The 18,954-nt window shown below is 35.8% G+C and overlaps 2 protein-coding genes across 2 annotated transcripts; both read left to right on the top strand.

Annotated features, from left to right (window-relative positions):
* The first annotated feature begins 293 nt into the window (after positions 1 to 293).
* On the top strand, positions 294 to 7,965 carry LOC120014432 (putative ABC1 protein At2g40090). Its single transcript, XM_038866386.1, has 12 exons — positions 294 to 642; positions 3,017 to 3,171; positions 3,335 to 3,460; positions 3,677 to 3,772; positions 3,922 to 4,022; positions 4,137 to 4,173; positions 4,364 to 4,582; positions 5,038 to 5,149; positions 5,724 to 5,815; positions 5,922 to 6,101; positions 6,316 to 6,429; positions 7,397 to 7,965. Exons 1-12 carry the CDS (start codon positions 459 to 461, stop codon positions 7,595 to 7,597), a joined length of 1,617 nt encoding a protein of 538 aa, XP_038722314.1. The 5' UTR covers positions 294 to 458; the 3' UTR covers positions 7,598 to 7,965.
* Positions 7,966 to 9,173: 1,208 nt separating this feature from the next.
* On the top strand, positions 9,174 to 12,529 carry LOC120014712 (GDSL esterase/lipase CPRD49). The gene is made up of 6 exons (XM_038866745.1): positions 9,174 to 9,417; positions 9,657 to 9,734; positions 9,949 to 10,089; positions 10,740 to 10,819; positions 10,901 to 11,050; positions 12,144 to 12,529. The coding sequence occupies exons 1-6, from the start codon at positions 9,307 to 9,309 to the stop codon at positions 12,355 to 12,357; spliced, it is 774 nt and encodes a 257-aa protein (XP_038722673.1). The 5' UTR covers positions 9,174 to 9,306; the 3' UTR covers positions 12,358 to 12,529.
* The last annotated feature ends 6,425 nt before the right edge of the window (positions 12,530 to 18,954 follow it).

Raw genomic sequence — 18,954 nt, 5'->3', positions numbered from 1 at the left:
GCGTTCCTATTTGCAAGTGTGAATAACATAACCTAACCTAAAAGCAATGCATACACTTGACATGAAAGGATAGCACAACAGACATGAAAGGCTGTTATGTCTGACAAGGGGGTGAGAAAAGTAAAAATAGTAGTGCAAATAGGAACGTCGATTGTATTGGTGTCCTTTTAATACAAGTAGGTCTATGACCTTTTTTTTTTAAGAAAAAAGGTTCTCGAGACTGTATTTGCATTGAAAATAGTTTTATTAAAGGTCTTGTTGTTCAAATAAATTTAGTTTTAGTATCAAAGTGCTAAAGTTTCGAGTACTTGAACGGTTGGGCCTGAATTTTCTCTTTGGTCGGTTAGGTTTCGCAATATTGAGCAGACAGTGCACAGGCCCAAATATTCACTGCGTAGACGGGATTATAAGTTTTTTCGGTCGCTTGCCCGATCGGTGTCGCCTTGATCCGGAATCTCATGGCTGCGAAATTCCTGTGGCGCGCTCAGGGGAAGTTACTGGTGGCAGCCACAGCCGCATGCGCCGGCGCTGGTGCAGCCACAGTAGCCGCCTCCGACGATCCCGCGATGGCGCTGAAGCTCTGCACCGCCGTCCCTGTCCGCCTTTACCGCGACTGCGTCACGGCAGCTACAGTCGCATTTGGTACGCAAAATCCTCCAATTCTAATTCTCCAGTTGACTGTCTACACACATTTGCGCCTTGTGATTTGCTTTTGTGCTAACTATTTGTTTAATTATGCTTTTAACGTGATTGGACTTACGAAAGTGGTGCATTTTCAATTTTTATGAATTCCGTTTATCATTCGTGAAGTTGGTTGGGAACATATATATGTAGTATGAGTTTGGCAGTGTGTTGCAACACACCTCACAGCACCACAGTTTTTTGTGACACCCCAAACAGCTTTTGCGTTCCAACTCACCTCACAGCACCACAGCTTTTTACCTCACAACACCTCACCACACCTCACAGCACTCCCAAACGCTTACAATATATGTTGAATTGTCCTACGTAATCAAATTAGGTAAATTATTTTATTTTAGATTAATGTACAATGTAAACCTTAAGTGATTTTATATTAATATTATTAGTCATTTAATATAACCGTAATTTATATACGCCAAACGCACCTCACAGCACCGCACCGCACCGCACCACAGTTTTAAAAGTGATGCGCCAAACAGCTTTTTGCGTTTCAACTCACCTCACAGCACCACAGTTTTATAACTCACAGCACCACACCGCACCTCACAGCATTCCCAAACAAGCCCTAGAGAGAGATTCGAAGTTCCATTAGCGATGCTTGGTTCCTGGATCAGAGGAGGTAGTAATTTTTTTCTTTTGTTATTCTTTCATTTTGGAGAACCCATTTGATAGGAATGAACGACAATGAAGATGTAAATGCTTGTAGCCCATCCTAACACTTTTTGGGATAAAAGCTTTGATGGTGATGATAATGATTTGACACTTCCAAACTTTTGATACTCTTGTAGAGAAAAATGCTGAGTTGTTTTTGATGATTGTATTGTGTCGTTGCTTAATGGCGATAAAAATGTGGTGCCCATATGTTGATCCACATGGATAATGAAGGCTGAACTTGGAAGTTTTATGTTTCTGAAGCAAGTTGTATGATCTTACAGTGAGATTTATCTGCTTTGACAAGTAGTTGCTCAGGATCTAGTGCTCGGAGCTCTGACTTGTTTGTAAAATGGTTTTTTCCCAACAACAAACTTTGGCAGTTGTGAGCTGTGGTTTTAGGGGCGTTTGGCTCATAATGGGGATGAAAAGGGAAATGAGAATGAGAATGGAGTTCAGGGAACTAGTAATGGCCATGATACCATTTATATATTGTTGTATATTGAAATATATAAACCTTGAATTTAGTTTAAATCTATTGTATCTTTTCCTGAATGCAAAACAAAAATTTATATCTATTATGTCATATAGATATGACCTTAAAATGGAGTTTTAACCTCCATTCATAACTTTTGTGAGAGTAGAATGGGTATTGGCCTACCTTGAAGGTGGGAATAGAGGTGAAATGTGAATGAGGAGTCAAACCTTTTAATCGTCTCCAAAAATGATAAAGGAATCAATGGTGGAATGACCATTCGTTCCCCCTTTCGGTGGTCCTTACGAAAGGCATATATGAATTTCGTTGGTATTTTCATGTGTGATGCCATCAATCACGAGAAAGGGAAATAGGGTGGGTTTTACCTTCCTATTCCACCTATTGGTCTTTATGAAAAAGTAGATATGAATTACATTTGTATTTTCTTTCATATGCACGTGTTTTATTCAGGGTAGACAATATATATTGCTAAACGGTGTTTTTTGGCGCGAGGGCTTGATTTACTTTGCATATTGCTGTCATGGAAACAATAATAATTTGTTTATGCAACTGTGTTTTGAGGTAATATAATTTATTTTTCGGCGAAAGGGTATTTTTCATCCCTCAACTATTGGTAGGGTTTCATTTTCGTTCCTTAACTTTTTTTTCCTCCCTTTTTCGTCCCCCAACTATGGGAAAGTACCCCGTTTGTCCCTCGAATAAATCCGGCGACGGAAAAATCCAACGTGGCATCCTATTGTTCGTTAGATCAGATTTCTCCGGCGTGCCACATAGGTGCCACGCAAGCATTTTTCGACCCTAATCTCACTTGGAGGACGAAAATGATACTTTCCAATAGTTGAGGGACGAAAATGGGAGAGAACAAAGTTTAAGGACGAAAATGAAACTTGACTCATAATTGAGGGACGAAAAGTATCTTTTTGCCTTTATTTTTCACAAGAGTTACCATTTGAGTTTCCTTCTTTGATTAATTACTTGATTCTGTGTATAGAAAGCGGAACTTTGGGATTTATTTTAGCCATTTTAATGCTTTTTTGTCCTCTTAGGTGCTTTATTGAGCTAGCTGCTTTCATCATTTCCTGACTTTGCTTTTTGATAATTGAAACTATGGACTTATCATCGGAGCTTTATATAAGTGAACACTTGTTCATGTGTTAAAATCATCAGATTACGAATATTCATTGTGGGGACTGCCAGAAGGAAGTATTGAGAGGGCAAGAGTCAAACACGAAGTTCACCATAGGTCAGCGCTTAAGCTTCAAGAACTATGTTTCAAAAATGGAGGAATTTATATCAAGCTTGGTCAACACATTGGGCAGCTAGTATGCTTTCAATCTCCTTCACTCTATATGAAAATAACTGAACACTACGTCTATCTCTCATTTTTGAACTCTGTGATAAGTTTTTCATCTCATTAAAGTAATTTCTTGATCAAATTAACATTTCATGGTTGCAAGCTTTCAGTACCATTTTGTTTGGTTACAGGAATACTTAGTACCTGAAGAGTATGTTAAAGTTATGAGGGAGTCTATGTTGAATAAGTGCCCAGTTTCTTCGTATGATCAAGTCTGTGAAGTTTTTGAGAAAGAGCTTGGAGAGACGCCTGATAAAGTATGTCTTTGATTATTTTTTTGGAAGTCACTTTTATGCAAATAACGTAAAGATAAAAGGGTGTCTTTTGTTCAATTTTCATGCCACATCAGTTTGTATGACTGAATGTCATGGCAATGCTTGTCTCTTGCCCACATGGTATCTCATCATCGATTTATCTCTTTTTCTTTTTATTTATTCACAGTTATTGCCTACTTAATGAGAATTCATCTGCAGATATTTAGTGAGTTTGATCCTGTTCCGATAGCCAGTGCTTCCCTTGCACAAGTTCACGTTGCTCGCACTCATGATGGCCAAAAAGTTGCTGTGAAGGTTTATATCATTATAACCTTTGGATGATTTAGGTTTATATACGTATGACTGGTGGAATCAAGTTTTCTACTGGTTTTACAGATTTGATCCATGAATGTCTCTTCTGATGATTCCTTTCCTTGGACTCATAATCTTCTTGACATTTTCAGGTTCAACACACTCACATGACAGATACTGCAGCTGCTGATCATGCCACTGTTGAGTTGATTGTGAACACTCTGCATCGGTTCTTCCCTGCTTTTGATTACAGGTACTAAAATGGATTGTCTTGTGGGTGCTGATTATCCTTTCTAAGAGTCTAGACTATTTCTGTTAATATGAAGTTTTAACTGCTGGTCCTAAAATTAGTGACATTCTTATGCAGATGGTTAGTTGATGAAATACGTGAAAGTTTACCTAAGGTAAGTTGCTTTAGGTCTTTCAAAATTTCGATTTCCCTGTATTCAATATAAATCACATTTAGGGTGTGCTTGGATGGGGTTGGGGGGGGGGGTAGTGTTGGGACTTGGGAGGAGTTGCGTTTATGGGTTTGATAAGGCATTGTCATTGCAAGTTCTGTTATTTCAATTTGTTTCTTTACGTGGCCTTCAGGAACTAGATTTTGTGGTTGAGGCCAAGAACAGTGTGACGTGTTTGGATAATTTTCGGAAGCTATCCCCTCATATTGCAGACTATGTATATGCTCCGAAGGTGCATTGGACTTTAAGTACCTCCAAGTTGTTAACTATGGAATTCATGGATGGTGCATATGTGAATGATGTGAAAGCAATCCGAAGACTTGGAATTCAACCAAATGAAGTTTCTAAATTGGTAAGTTCCTGGGCTTGATGTTACTGGAAGATTTTTTCAGTGCATTACATTAACAGTGAGTCAGTAACTGGCATAGTGGCATGTAACATGTAAAATTAGTTCCTAGATAAAATGTAGAACTACTTTCTCGGCTCTTCTGGAGGTTACTTCCCCAAAAATCTGAATGTAGTTTCATTTGATAATATTCAGACATGAAACAAATATCAACCGAATGCTATTATTAGTCTATCAATTTGAGGAAATATTTTTAACTTGGATATAAGTGACTGTTAGTCAGGTACTGTCTAGCACTCCTTTTGCTCATGGTTCATATGACTTCAAGAGCAAATGAAAATAACTGACTTTCAGTTGGAAAAAAAGATTTCGCATTTTGAGTTCTGTTTTGAGAATATGATGTCCACGATTGTGGGAAGGAGAAAAGAATATTTGGTGATAGTTCTATTCATTTTATGTAGGTCAGTCAAGCTTTCGCTGAGATGATATTCAAGCATGGGTTTGTGCATTGTGACCCACATGCTGCCAATTTGCTTGTTCGACCTTTGCCTTCTGGTGGAAAGAACATTTTTGGTGAGGGTTTCCTTTTATCTTTTTTTTTTTATTTTTTATGATTGAACAATCTTTCGCATGTCTTCCTTGAAATATTAATGGCTGCACTTGTTATATTAACTAAAAGATAGTTCTGAAACTCAGTGTGTGTATATATATATATATATATATATGCATGTAAGGGGGTGTTACTTTCTTCTTCATTATTTGCCCATGCTTCTTTAGTTAATTGTAGTTCTAGTTTCTCATCTTGATTGTTTAAGTTAGTGAAAATTCCAGGGTAAAAACCACCAAGACATAAAGCTAGCAGCGATGCTGGCTGCTTTTCATAATTACAGGCTTGTGCTCTAATGCTATAAGAAAGCATGTCAAGGATTCATCATCTCCGTCTCCCCCTCTCTGTCGCTTTCTTGGATTTCATCTCTTATGACAGTAAATAAGTATAGACCCTCTTTTATGTAACAAAAAGGGTGTTTATTTGGCCTGCTTTGCTTTTGAAGGTTTTCATATTCGTGTATACGTGAGGTTGTTGTTTCCTGAGAATCATTTAATTGTGTTTATTAATCTAATATTTTATTTATCTTGTTTTATTTAGGCAAGAAAAAACCTCAGTTGGTACTTCTTGACCATGGTCTCTATAAAGAGCTTGACTTGCCCACTAAATTTAATTATGCTTCACTTTGGAAGGTACTCTGGTGCTTTCTTTGAAGTTCTTATTGCTGTTGAAGTTGAATTTACGTTTTAATATTTTATTAACTTACTGCTGTCTTTTCATTTTGTGACTTTTGTATAGGCTTTGATTTTTTCTGATGCCAACTCGATTAAAGAGAATAGTGCGAAGTTGGGTGCTGGTGAGGATCTCTATGCACTCTTTGCGGGAATTCTTACCATGAGGCCCTGGGATAGGGTAATTGACCCAGCTGTTGATCATTTGGCGATAAATGGCACTGACAGTGAACGTTCAGAACTACAGGTGTTGTAGTCAATTGCTCGATTTCATTTCTACTGGTTATCAATTAGTTAGTTTCTGTTAGCAAAAATTTTGTGCTTGTGCAGAATTTATTGTTTGGATAGATCAATGGTTTATAATATTGGTTCAAACTGTTAGGGTGCTTAAATAGACACAAAGTATATATATAACAGTAGCACTTACCTCTCGTTCTACTATGTCTATTTCCCTATGACAGATGTATGCATCTCAGTATTTCTCTGAAATCTCAGAGCTTCTTAGGAGACTGCCACGGGTGATTTTACTAATGCTGAAGACTAATGACTGTCTACGGGCAGTTAATAATTCTCTGGTAATGCATATTTTTCGAACGCTATTGCTATCTAGTTTTTTGTGTTCAGCAAGTCTTTAGATTGTGCCTTACAGTTTTTTTAGTAGCACATTCAGAGTTGAGTTGAGACGGGAGCCAAATTTCCCGAGTTTTTATTGTTTGGTTTGCAACGGAAGTCCCTTGCAGTTTATGCTATCCAGGGATCATGGAAGAAATAGTACTTGTTTGCCTAGTGTTCTTCAAACTTTGTTGTTCTGGATACAGTGCCCTTGTTATATACTCCCTCCGTCCCATTTTAATTGTCCTCTATTCCTTTTTGGGATGTCCCAAAATGAATTGCCCATTTCCATTAATTAAAACTAATTTCATCCATTTTTCCCATCTTACCCTTAATTATCCTTAAATTGAAAAGCTAGAAGAGCTCAACAACCAATTCAATAAATGAGGGTATAAATGTCAAATTGAAGAGGAGTAATGCACTTTCTTAAACTGTGTGTAAAATTGAAGGGGACAATTAAAATGGGACGGAGGGAGTATGTGTTAGTAAATTACTGTTGGGATTGCATCATCCCAAAACAGATAAATGTAGTTGAAATGAACTTCCTCTTGTACTAAGTATTGGGGAACTATCTAAGAGTTACATGAAATGCATGCTAGACTGCTTGTAGAGTGTAATTTGTAGGGGAAAATGACAAAGTGAATCTGAAGGAAGAGCATACTTTCCAAGATTAGGCTCTGCCTCTATAGCATTAAGGAACAATGCAAATACGTAACCGGAGATAAGTAAACTTTTGGCAGTAAGGTGTTTTATATATAATAGGTATTGTTATTTGTAAATCAAGTTATATCTTTCATGGTCTCCTCTCTTATAGATGGGTGGTGATTTTGTTTGTCATGCTGAGGAAAATTTTCATATTTAAACTAATGTTGGTTTTACTGAGACTAAATCTTGAAGCTTTCAATTAATTCTCACTGCTTCTTTGGACAGTTGAAGGGATCTTCTTTGGAGTCATTCTTGATCATTGGAAGAGTCTCCTCCAAAGCAGTTCTCGAGGCAAAAATGTCACAGAGTAAATCTTTCTTACAGAGGTTAAGCATATGGTTGGAGGGATTCATATTGGAAGCTCGACTTCTTGCGATGCAGATGACCTTATTTCTTCTACAACTGAGGAAATCTCTGACATTGTGAAATATAAAATAACCAAAAGAAAAAATAAATCAGTCGCAGAAACCCTTCTATTTTCTTCCTTTTAATTTGTTATTGCATGAATAGGGTCTCATATTCTTTGTCTCCGTAGCTCAAATATTGCATTCTTGGGCATGGATCGACAGATTCTTTCAGCATGAGAAGGAAATTACAGACCGATCATAAATAATGGGTTTTCTTTCATTTATAAAACAACTGTGTGTATTCACATGATTCTCCTTTTTTTTGTCATTGATGTACATCAGTGTAAAAGCAGTAGATACATTTTGTATGAACAACAAATGAGGTGGTAAACAACCATTGTTGATTATAGACATTATAGTTTATACAGTTCATATATTTAGTGTTGATGTCTATGCCCAACCATCTTCTTAAGTTGGCTTCGGATTTATTGCTTCTAATGGCCAGAATTTGTACAGGTGAAGGACCTTTATTGAATGATGCTTTGGTTCTCATTTCATTGGGCAAATGGGTACTACGTGTCCGTAAAATCATTGCTCCCCTGAACTTTTTCTGTGAATGGTTTGGATAGATTGTCATGTGTTGAGTTGATTTGGATTTGGATTTATTGTACCTCAATATAGTGTACACTGGCAGAGAGCGATGGTGGCTTGTCGGTTGTTGTTTGAAAGGGAGGTCACTTAATTTCGGCTTATTTATTAGACGGAAAAAATAGGTGTTCTTGAGTCAATTGGGTTTGTGGGGTTTATTGAATATTTGGGATTTTGTTTTTTACAAAGAAATGGTGTCATTTTATTCAAGATAAATTCGAATGTGGATCCTGATCTTACGCATCGGCTGTGAAATATTTTCTCCTGTATAAGTGATGGTTTGCAATATCTTGAGGTCAAATCAAAGCTCAAAGTTACGCGTTGGAGTTGTGAATCATACATAAACAAGTTTGCACTAGACTAATATGTATTAAATTTATTTGTATTCTCTATTATACAGCATCTATTGTGATTTTGTTATGCTTAATATATCTTGAAATTTATCTTCAATAAATTTATGTCTATTGTGGTTTTGTTGTGCTTAATATATATCAAAATTTATTTGCACTAAATTTATTTGAATTAGTTTATCTACAATAGTTTATTTGTATATTATATTGTGATTTTATTATGATTAATATGTATTAAAATTTATCTGCACTAAATTTATATGCGAATTTTTTGCATCTAATATTACATCGACGATGGATATTGCTTGAAATTTTCACGCTGATTTAGAATATATATTTGTTTTAAAATTCATCATGTATTTTTGAGAGATAAATCGTTCAGTAAAAAAAAAAGTCAAAACTGATTATGTCATACATTACGAAAATGTGAGAGAACTAAAATGAAAAGACATCTATTGGCATAAATTATAATTTTATGAAATGAGTCTTTACTAATAATTTATTTTTAAGTTTATTTATCTTATATACATTTTCAATTCTGTCCTTATTATTAGTAATCTCTCATTTGAATAATACACAAATTGAGATAATATTTACACGTAATTTTTGAAATTACGAGTCATTCCAACTCCATGCTTTAGGGATTTGATGATGTGACATAGCTGTCATGGCGGTTTCCGAAAAGGCAAAGAGCTTTCTCTTTTTGTGGATCCCTCCATTTATATTTGCTTTGTTTGCAAAATAATCCAATTGAGACCAAAAGACGAAGACGACGAACAACAATCAAAAAATGGTGGGACAAGGCAGACCTCGGTTCGTTCTATTCGGATCCTCCATCGTTCAGCTAAGCTTCAGCAATGGCGGTTGGGGCGCCATTCTCGCCGACGTCTACGCACGCAAAGTACATCCTCCCCCTCTCATTTCTTTGTATATCTTCGACTTTTCTGTATACAATACTATGATGATCTTGTTTTGGGTCTTTAATTGCGATGGAATTAGTTCGTCAATCGTACCCGATAAATGAAATGGGGCTAGATTTCCGATGATTTTGTGTTGTGGATGGTGAGTTAAAGGAGTTTCTTATGCGTTTTGGATGAAATTTGTAGCTGATCTTGTGTCATTGTGACCATGTTGTTTTAGGCAGACATAATCTTACGCGGTTACTACGGATGGAACTCGCACCGGGCTGTCCAGGTCCTCGATCAAGTCTTTCCGAAGGTACTCATTTGTATGTTGTGCGCCTGTGCTTGTCAGTGAGAATGAGAGAGAGAGACGGGGAGAGAGGGAGAGAGAGAGAGAGATTTAAATATGGGTTATTTCATTTTTAATATTAAATTTGACACCAGAGTTCGGTGGAAGTGTTTCTGTGTAGGCTTGTCTGATTGGAATCCAAAATTAATTTTTTTTGTGATGTGTGAAAATCATTGCGTAGGATGCTACTGAGCAGCCTGCTTTGGTAATAGTTTATTTGGGTGGCAATGATTCTATGGGACCTCACTCATCAGGTCTCGGTCCCCATGTGCCTCTCCCTGAATATGTGGAAAATATGAGAAAGATTGCAGTTCATCTGAAGGTACCCTCTGATTTCTTATATTTTTCTCATGTAATATGTTTGCGTCTTTGTGATAAGTTACATGTAGCAATTTTCTCTTTAGAAAGGGTTCTTGAAGGATCCTCGACATGGTTTGCTATATGTTTTATTTTTGAAAAAATTGCATTGCGGGATAGTGATCTATGTATGTTTCATATTTTTTATGGTGTCACAAAGTGGATGCATGTTTGGTATGGTTGAATTTGAATGGAATCATTCCACCCTATATCCCTTCTCCATGTATGGTGATCGATGGTTAGGAGGGTGTAATCCTCGTTTTCACATTCCAGTCTTATTCTGATCCCTATTACCATTCCTACTATGAACTCAATGCCACCTAAAATTTCTTCTTGGGAAGAGAAGAGAGTTTCCCCTTAACTTTTAATTTGGTTTATTGGGATCATAACATGGGATGGGGCGAGGAAGTTTGATGGAGAAATTTCATTCTAAGCAATTCATATGTGTGGAAAGTTCTTTTGAAAAATTGTTGGAACTAAAAGAAGTCCCCTGAGTGCTTTGATATGCTGAAGTTAGTGTAGCAGCTTTTTGTGTATGTCTTACTATTTTATTTTGCTCAAATTCAGTTGAAGATATTAGGTGCTTATGCTGACCATGGTATTTTGTGAAATCAGAGCCTTTCAGATTCTACACGCATCATTTTTCTTACTTGCCCACCTGTTGACGAGGAAAGAGTTCGTTTGACAAATACAAGGTACTGTCATGCAAATATATATATATTTTTTAACGTTTCTCTTATTCTTGAAAACTAACACAGTGAGTTCTTTAAAATCAGTGGAATTTTCAGTGAGCTTGTACGTACAAATGAGTTATGCCAAATGTATTCAGAAGCTTGTGTAGAACTTTGTCAAGAGATGGGTGTCAAGGTTGTTGATCTTTTTACTGCGCTTCAGAAAAGAAGCGACTGGACGTCTGCTTGCTTTACGTAAGTTTTCTTGGCCGCATTCTTTCTGCCCTTCCATTTCAATACCAATAGTATTAAGATCCAGAAGTATGTAGCATTGGAACTGAATTGTTCTTCGTCATGCTCTATTTCTTATGTCTAATTACATAATTGTGTGTCTGTTTTCCCTACCTGAATCTGCGGCATGGTAGGGGCAGAGATACTTAAAACAAACTTTGCATGGGGAAGGACTGTTTTTTCTAATTATCCAATGGCTGTTTCAGTGGTTCACATGTTTGACAATGACGACATCTGTGGTTATCTTGGTTTACATATTACCATATGGACTTTGAAGTTCCAAATATATGGGGAGGGATCTATATGCCAATGTTCCAGAATCGCATAACAAATAGAGTATTTGGTTAAGCACTTCGTAAAATAATTCAAACAAACCCATTTTTCCTAGAACATTTTGGAGATTATATGTTATGTTTTTCCTTACAATAAATTCGTGTACACCTAATTTTGTCTAAGGCTGAATATACCTGTTTTTCTGGTCATCTTGGGTATGGTGATCTCAAATTAGTATATATTCTTTGAATATGTAAATGCAGAAGCAGGAATATTCCATGCCCTAAGAATCAGGTTTGCTTTATGGAGTACATATACCTTCTTTTGTTATATAATCATTTTAGATAAGCTTCAAAAGTCAAAACACACATCTTCTGTGCGTTTCCATCTCATTTTAGCACAAAATTTGTAATTACCTTGAAAACTGGGAATTGGGATGCTATGTCCTTGTCATTCTAGCTTGTGAATGTAGACACAATCTCTTCCTTTACTCATAGAACTATAGAAGAGCCTTATTCATGATGGTACTCAAACTCTTCTATGTCGCTCAATCGTTTCCATTTTTTTTATGCGACTGGTTATTGGCAAGTCTTAATACTGACATAAACTTCATTTCATTGGTTTCATTAGAGGTTTCAAGGATAATGTGATTATTTGTACAACATTCATTTATCTTCTTTCACACGTTTCCTCCTCTAATAAGGAACCTATTATTGTTTATGACCTGTTGAATGTCGAAAATTAATACACGGCTCTTATTTCTTTAACTTTATTCTTTCAATAGGGATGGGATTCATCTATCTGCTGAAGGGAGTAAGATAGTTGTGGGGGAGATCCTGAAGGTGCTCAAAGAGGCCGACTGGAAACCATCTCTACATTGGAAATCCATGCCAACTGAATTTTCAGAGGATTCACCATATGATCTTGTCGCGGCAGATGGGAAATCTACATTGAATCCTTCTGAATGGACATTCCATAGAGCGATCAAGTGGGACTAGATTGGAGAAATGGAGAGCGATTCAGTGGGACTAAATAGGAGAAATTGCTTTGGACTTGTAGTGACTGCTTAATTTTTGAGTCAGTGCCCATAAATAATCTATATACTGCACTTTTGAGGACAAGATACACAATCTCAGTAAAGAATTATGGAAGCAGAAGTAATTTTTCTTTACAATGTGTTTGCATTTGAATTTTTGTTCATCGGTTGGGGATAATATTGTTTTTTGGTCGGGGTATCGTGTTCCTGCCGAGCAAAGAAACACAAAGAAAGAAGATTATGAATTGGTCATTTCCATCAACCATGTTGCGATTGGAGAAACTTAAGATGAAATCTCACTCCAAGTAATTCGAATGCACGCTAGCCACAGATGAAGATTGAGGGTATGCCACCATCGACGATCTCTGGAAGCAAACTTGGGGACGGGAGTTGATTGAAGGCCAATCATTTTGATCCACCAAACTGGGGGCAAGTTCATGTCAAAGCAGGGTGAACGGCACATTGCCTGGTCTCTCCAAAAATGTTGACAAAAAAGATGATTTTTGAATTGGACCCATCAAAGACAAAATCATTGAAGCATTTCTGCACTTGAAAAAAGTTGGATACTCCACGCCCATACTAGTATAAATAACTGCTTTTAAGTTTTTAGAACCATCGATGAGGAGATGCTATCGAAGAGGAGTTGTCGTCGGGTAGGATCTGTTGTCAAGTAGGAGCACCAAAAGGAGTGTATAAAGAAGAAAATCTATGAGTAGTTTTTTTTTTCTACAAGAATTCTCTGCAACCTCTTAAATCAAGTTTATGACAGCCTTCTAAGTTAAAGGGATGTCAAAATTCAAAATCAAGTCAAATCAATTATTTCCCAACTGTTAATCAGAGGATGGTGCACGAGAAAAGCGAGTGTTGAACCAATTTCAATTAAAATTCAAATTGTTACTATCTAGTTTGCAAAATCTATTGTCAGTAGTGTTGAAGTCATATTATATTGGTTGTGTGATAAGTTGTGAGAATAAATTTTGTCAACAACAAATGTTCACGGATTCAACTCTCATGCCTACTATAAAAGATTGAGAATTTATATACTAATTTATTATTTTAAATTTTAAAGAATAAAAAAATGAAAAAGGCTTTTTCCTTTTATATGTAAGCTGGACAGGGGCAGATAGGAATTGAACCCAGCCGTAGGCGTGGGTGTGTTGCAAAGTGATATTATCGTTATGGTATGAATCATCCATCTCACAGACCATGCATTTCAGGCCAATTGAGTAGTTATGGAGTTGGGTACTTTTGACGTCATTCTCAGAATGAACTAGTTGTTTGAGGTTCAAGCAGTATTGAAGTGCTACGAGAGGAAAGTCACTTCAATGACACCTTAGATACTGATTGTTCTAATTAGAATATCGAGGGGCGAAACGTTTTGGGATTTGTCGAAGATACGGAAGAACTATCGACTTATTCGACATTTGAGGTTCATTTTAAACTTTGAGGACAAAATTTTAATTAAGGGAGTAGAATGTTAAAATCTTTACTAGGAGATAATGGAATTTCAACAAAACAATAAGGGCAAACTAAGAATTTTGTGGGCTTAAAACGAGATTTTAATAATTATCAAAATACCTAATATACGGGTATTAATACCCTTTCTTTTTCACTCACTCAAAATACTAAGAGTGTGTTTGGATTGAGGGATTTGGAAGTAAGGTAAGGGAAGGAAAAAAGAGATTACTTCCAATTATCTTATTTGAATAGTTTATAAAAAAATTAAAAGGAGAGATTAGGAGGGAATTGGACGAAAGATTTCATTAAATTTTTATCAAAATTCTTCCTCCCCAGAATGAAATCATTTGGAGGGAAGAGATTACTAATTAAGTCATTTTTAAGTTAAATACCTATTTTACCCTTGTACATAATATTTTAACATAAAAATAATAATAACTTAGTAAATTAAACAAATTTTATTTCCTTCCTCTTTTATCTATCCAAACATGGGAGATGAAAAATATTCCCCTTCTCCTCTCTTCCCTTCTCTCCCCCGATTCATTGAAGAAACATATTATCCTATCGATAAAACCACCAAAAGAATACCTTTAGGCTGCTAAGAAGGTTAAGGAAAAGGATCCCAAAAAGGGGAAGGCTAGAGGCGATGAACCAGCTTGGGTAACAGAAGTGCCTAGCATTTAAGGTGGTACTTCAGTTGAAGACAAGGTGTGCAATGATATCAGTTATGATGATTTGAAGCACCAAGTGTGTAATGTTTTGCTTGCTGTCGCTGACTTATCGCCACCACTTCCAAAATATAAACGTTTAATAGCAATTCATGCTGGGAAGCCTAAAGGCAGGCTAGAAGAATGTTTTAAGGTGGATCCAGATAAAGTTTGACATCTTAGTGTAAGTGAGCAACAACTTGAAAAGGCTTATAAAACTTATCGAAGACATTGTCATGTATATTATTATTAGTAAACTTTGGCATGAATTCTTATTTTAGGAAGTTTTTTTTACTCTCTGTGAAATATATCATTTGTTTTTCGAGAAATGATACTTTTGGTCCCTCACAAATGGGTTGTGTAACAACTGAGTCCCTCACGTTTCAAACGTAACAATTAGGTCATTGGTCTTGTGTACTGTAAGTCGATCAGATTTGGGGGAAATCCGATCAGTCAATTTGCTGACCCGTCACAAAAAGTCAAAACTAACTATTTTTTAAACTAAAATTACCCATGTGGAATTAATGTGAATTTGTTGGTTAGCTCATTCCCTTGTGGCATATCCTGATATCAGGATATAAAAGTTGTCGATATCAGGATATGTCACGTGGGAATGAGCTAACCAACAAATTGACATTAATCCCACGTGGGTAATTTCAGTTAAAAAACGGTTAGTTTTGACTTTTTTGTAACAGGTCAACAAATTGATTGATCAGATTTCTCTCAAATCTGACCGAGTTACAGTCCACAAAGACCAATGACCTAATTGTTATATTTGGAACTTGAGGGACTCAGTTGTTACACAATTCATCTGTGAGGGACTAAAAGTATCATTTCCCCTTTGTTTTTCTAGTATTATAATGCAATGCGGTTAGTGGAAATATGATCATGTCTTTAAGTTATCTGCATTTCTTAGCTCAAGAATCGATTTTCGTATTTCTTTTCTCCTGTACTGGTGTTACATGTGTGATTTTGCCTTGCTTGACATCATATGCCATAGGATATGCGCTTCTTGACTTCTGATGGAAAAAAAAATTCCATATTGGTTCTTGTCTAGGTTTATTCAGCGAAATATACTGAGGGTGTATCCAAAGGGTATACATGTTGACTCCTCCAATTACAAGCCACTAATAGGGTGGATGCATGGAGCTTAGATGGTTGCCTGTAATATACAGGTTTGTTCCAATCTTTCTTCATATGTAGATGTCTTCAAACAATATTGCAATTTCCCTTCTCTTTCTTTGCGTGCCTTTGGAAGAAGGGAGAGTATGTATCTGTGATGCCTCTGTGGGCATATGCTTTTGTAATAAAACATAATATAATGTTGCAATGTAGGGGAGAAAATTGGTTCAAATACCTTAGCAAACAATTTGAGTTGGTGTGATTTTATTTGCACACCAAGATTTGTTACCTTTACACCATTTTTATTAATTTTTTTATTTATATATATATCCCTATATGAAATACCTAATATGTCCTTAAATGGAAAATAAATAACTAAATGTATAAACATGTTGAATGAGAAAATTATAAGTTTACACGTAACCTAGAAACCGCTTCGATTCAACTGTGAGGAAAATCATTGGGATACTGCAAAATAATAGTCACAGCATAGAGGTACTTTGTTTTAGGGATTTCAATACAATAGTTCTTTGAGTGAGTAAAATACTGTCACTTTGAGAATTCATATTCTCCTTTCCCTTTTTTTTTTGGTGCTGGGATTGGTCGCTACAATATACGATCAACCATTGTCGACTTTGAGTTTTGCTAGCCAACTTCCGAACTCCCTTATCTGTGACATAGATTAGAAGCTGATTTACAAAGTGCATTTGATAGCTTCCTGTTGGCTCGTGCTACTATCTGTAAAGCTCAAACGAGATGGACTAAAATCTCCAGTATATTGAAGTGGTTCTCAATAATTGGTTAAGAGTCAATAGCGGGATGTGGCTATGTGAGAAAACAAGATTTTATGTTGAAGTCTGGCCCACATAATATGATATCTTACATGTTATAATCCACATCGGGGTTATGTGGTTAGCAGTTACCTTGTTATTCCACCAAGCAAAATGTAAAGGTCCTGAAAAGTTCAATCATTACCTTCTGAGGAAGTTTTGATATGTGAACAGTATAGGTTAGAGTTAAAAAGAATAACAAGTGGGGTTTTCTTGATCTGTGCAGGTAGGCATTGCTGGAGTTCCTGCTAATACTATTAATGAGGAGAACAATCATTAGAGGACAATTGGACAACTGCTTGGAATAAATAATTTGAGTTCCCATTAATAGTTCCAGAACTAACTCTCCTTCGAATTGAAGCTCACGAGTATGACATGTCTGAGAATGATGATTTCAGAGGCCAAACATGCATACCCGTATGGGAGTTAAGGGAAGGAATTCGAGCAATCCCACTCCACAGTCAGAAGGGAGATAAGTACATATCGGCAAAACTAGTCATGCGCTTTGATTTTGTTTGATGTTCTACCAGCATCTCCATGTAGCAGAAATGAGTATCTGTAAATTTGTAAAAGCTATTTGATTTGTTTGTCATTGATGCTATCGTGAGCTTGTATTGGAAGGAAGGAATAAGATTAATTCGTCTTTGGCTTTTGAATGTGATCTATAAGTTTGTTAATGCCTGGTGTATGGTGAGGACTGAAAATCTATAATGAGTTGTTATACTGAAATCCTTATATATGTATGTAATTCTCAAACTTGCTTTAATCTGAATCACACATATAATTTATGTCCAAACTTAGTTTAATCCGGATCGAACAAATTCAATCATCTGAAACGGACAGAGTTTTGCCACACTTACATGTATGCGAGACGACAGAGGATAGGATAATAACCGGAGGATATGAGAGGGGATTGTCGCCAACCATCAATTTCCATTTTATTGTTAAACTGCATTTCTAAATACATTATTATAAAGACAATGTTTGACTGACATGCTTCTTTAGTTGTAACATCAACACCAAAAAACAGGAATGTCTGACTGCCACTGAGAGTCGATCAATAACATGCATTACAAAATGGATTATGCTAAATCCCCATTTTGTGACCCCAAAAGACCCTCAAATCTATGTGACATTAAAATAGATATTGATTAAAAACACACATGTAGGGCCCACTTCTTATCCAACACTCCATATTAAATAGAGGTCTTTTGGGGGTTTCAAGTATTATCCTTACAAAATATTACGTTTTCCTGTCATATCAAATAGTTATAAGAGTGTTTATCAGTAAAAATTATTGTAAGAGGAATGGTTATTAAATTTGGACAGCTACAATTTGAGATTCTATTGATAAGAGGAATGGTTATTAAATTTTTGTGATAATTCTTTTAAGTTGATTTGAACTGCAATAAGTGAATATTATATCTGGTGATTTGTCAAATCAAATGCTTGTTTAAGATAATCATGACGGTAATTTCATATACTTATACTTTAAATATTAGGTATCTTTCTTTTTTTGAAATACCGTTAGAACATATGTTTTTCATTAGAATCAAACATTAGACACACATATGCTTAACTCAATTGATTACCAATCGAATCACCTCTCGTTGGTACAAAAGTGGGTATCTACTAAATCATATTCGATTTGGATATTAATTTTTTAACTTTTAAGAACCAATTTGCAACATGTTTTATTTATATTACTCTATCCAATTAGACAAATTGATGTATTTTACAAATATGAATTTCTAGTAATTTAAATATCAAGAAATGAGAAAAAAACGACAAGAAAATGTCACCGGCCACAAAATTTAATTTCACTAAATGCACCCTTTAATATTAATATTGTAGGAATAACAATTATTACTAAAACCATCTATTTAATGCTATTATTAAAGTTAGAGGCACCGCCTACTTAATATAGAAAATTTAAATTGATTACAAGGACAATAAAGTCTATTATCTGAGGGGAGATACTATATGTATATGTATAGGTGTCTATTAAATGAAAACCCTAACATGTCATACTCAATTTTCAAAGTCAAATTCACATCTAACCCAAACATCTAAAACCAAGTGTGGAAGGAAAAAAAGAAGGAAAAAGACCACTTCTCCATATGTGACCATATTCAGAAATTCTATTGTTCTCTCTTGTGGGCTCAAGTACACCACATTTGCCAACAACTCTCTTAGAAATTAAGTGCTCAATTTTGAGCTTTTCTTCCTTTATGACCAGGAACCATGAACAAAGACCATGTCCAACTCAGGAAATTATGATATTATTCCCAGTTGGGCCAATTCGACCAATAAACTATAATTAGGACTTTATGATAAACAATAATCTACAAAAATATGCATCTTCATGTGAATACATAAACAAAACTTCTTCTCACATGCACATCAACTTTACGCACTTGTTTTTTTCAATCGCAGATGTAA

Source organism: Tripterygium wilfordii, chromosome 14 (genome assembly GCF_013401445.1).
Source record: "Tripterygium wilfordii isolate XIE 37 chromosome 14, ASM1340144v1, whole genome shotgun sequence".
Classification (NCBI taxonomy): Eukaryota; Viridiplantae; Streptophyta; class Magnoliopsida; order Celastrales; family Celastraceae; genus Tripterygium; species Tripterygium wilfordii.
The sequence above is the reverse complement of the archived record's forward strand: the minus strand, read 5'-3'. Positions and strand labels throughout refer to the sequence as shown.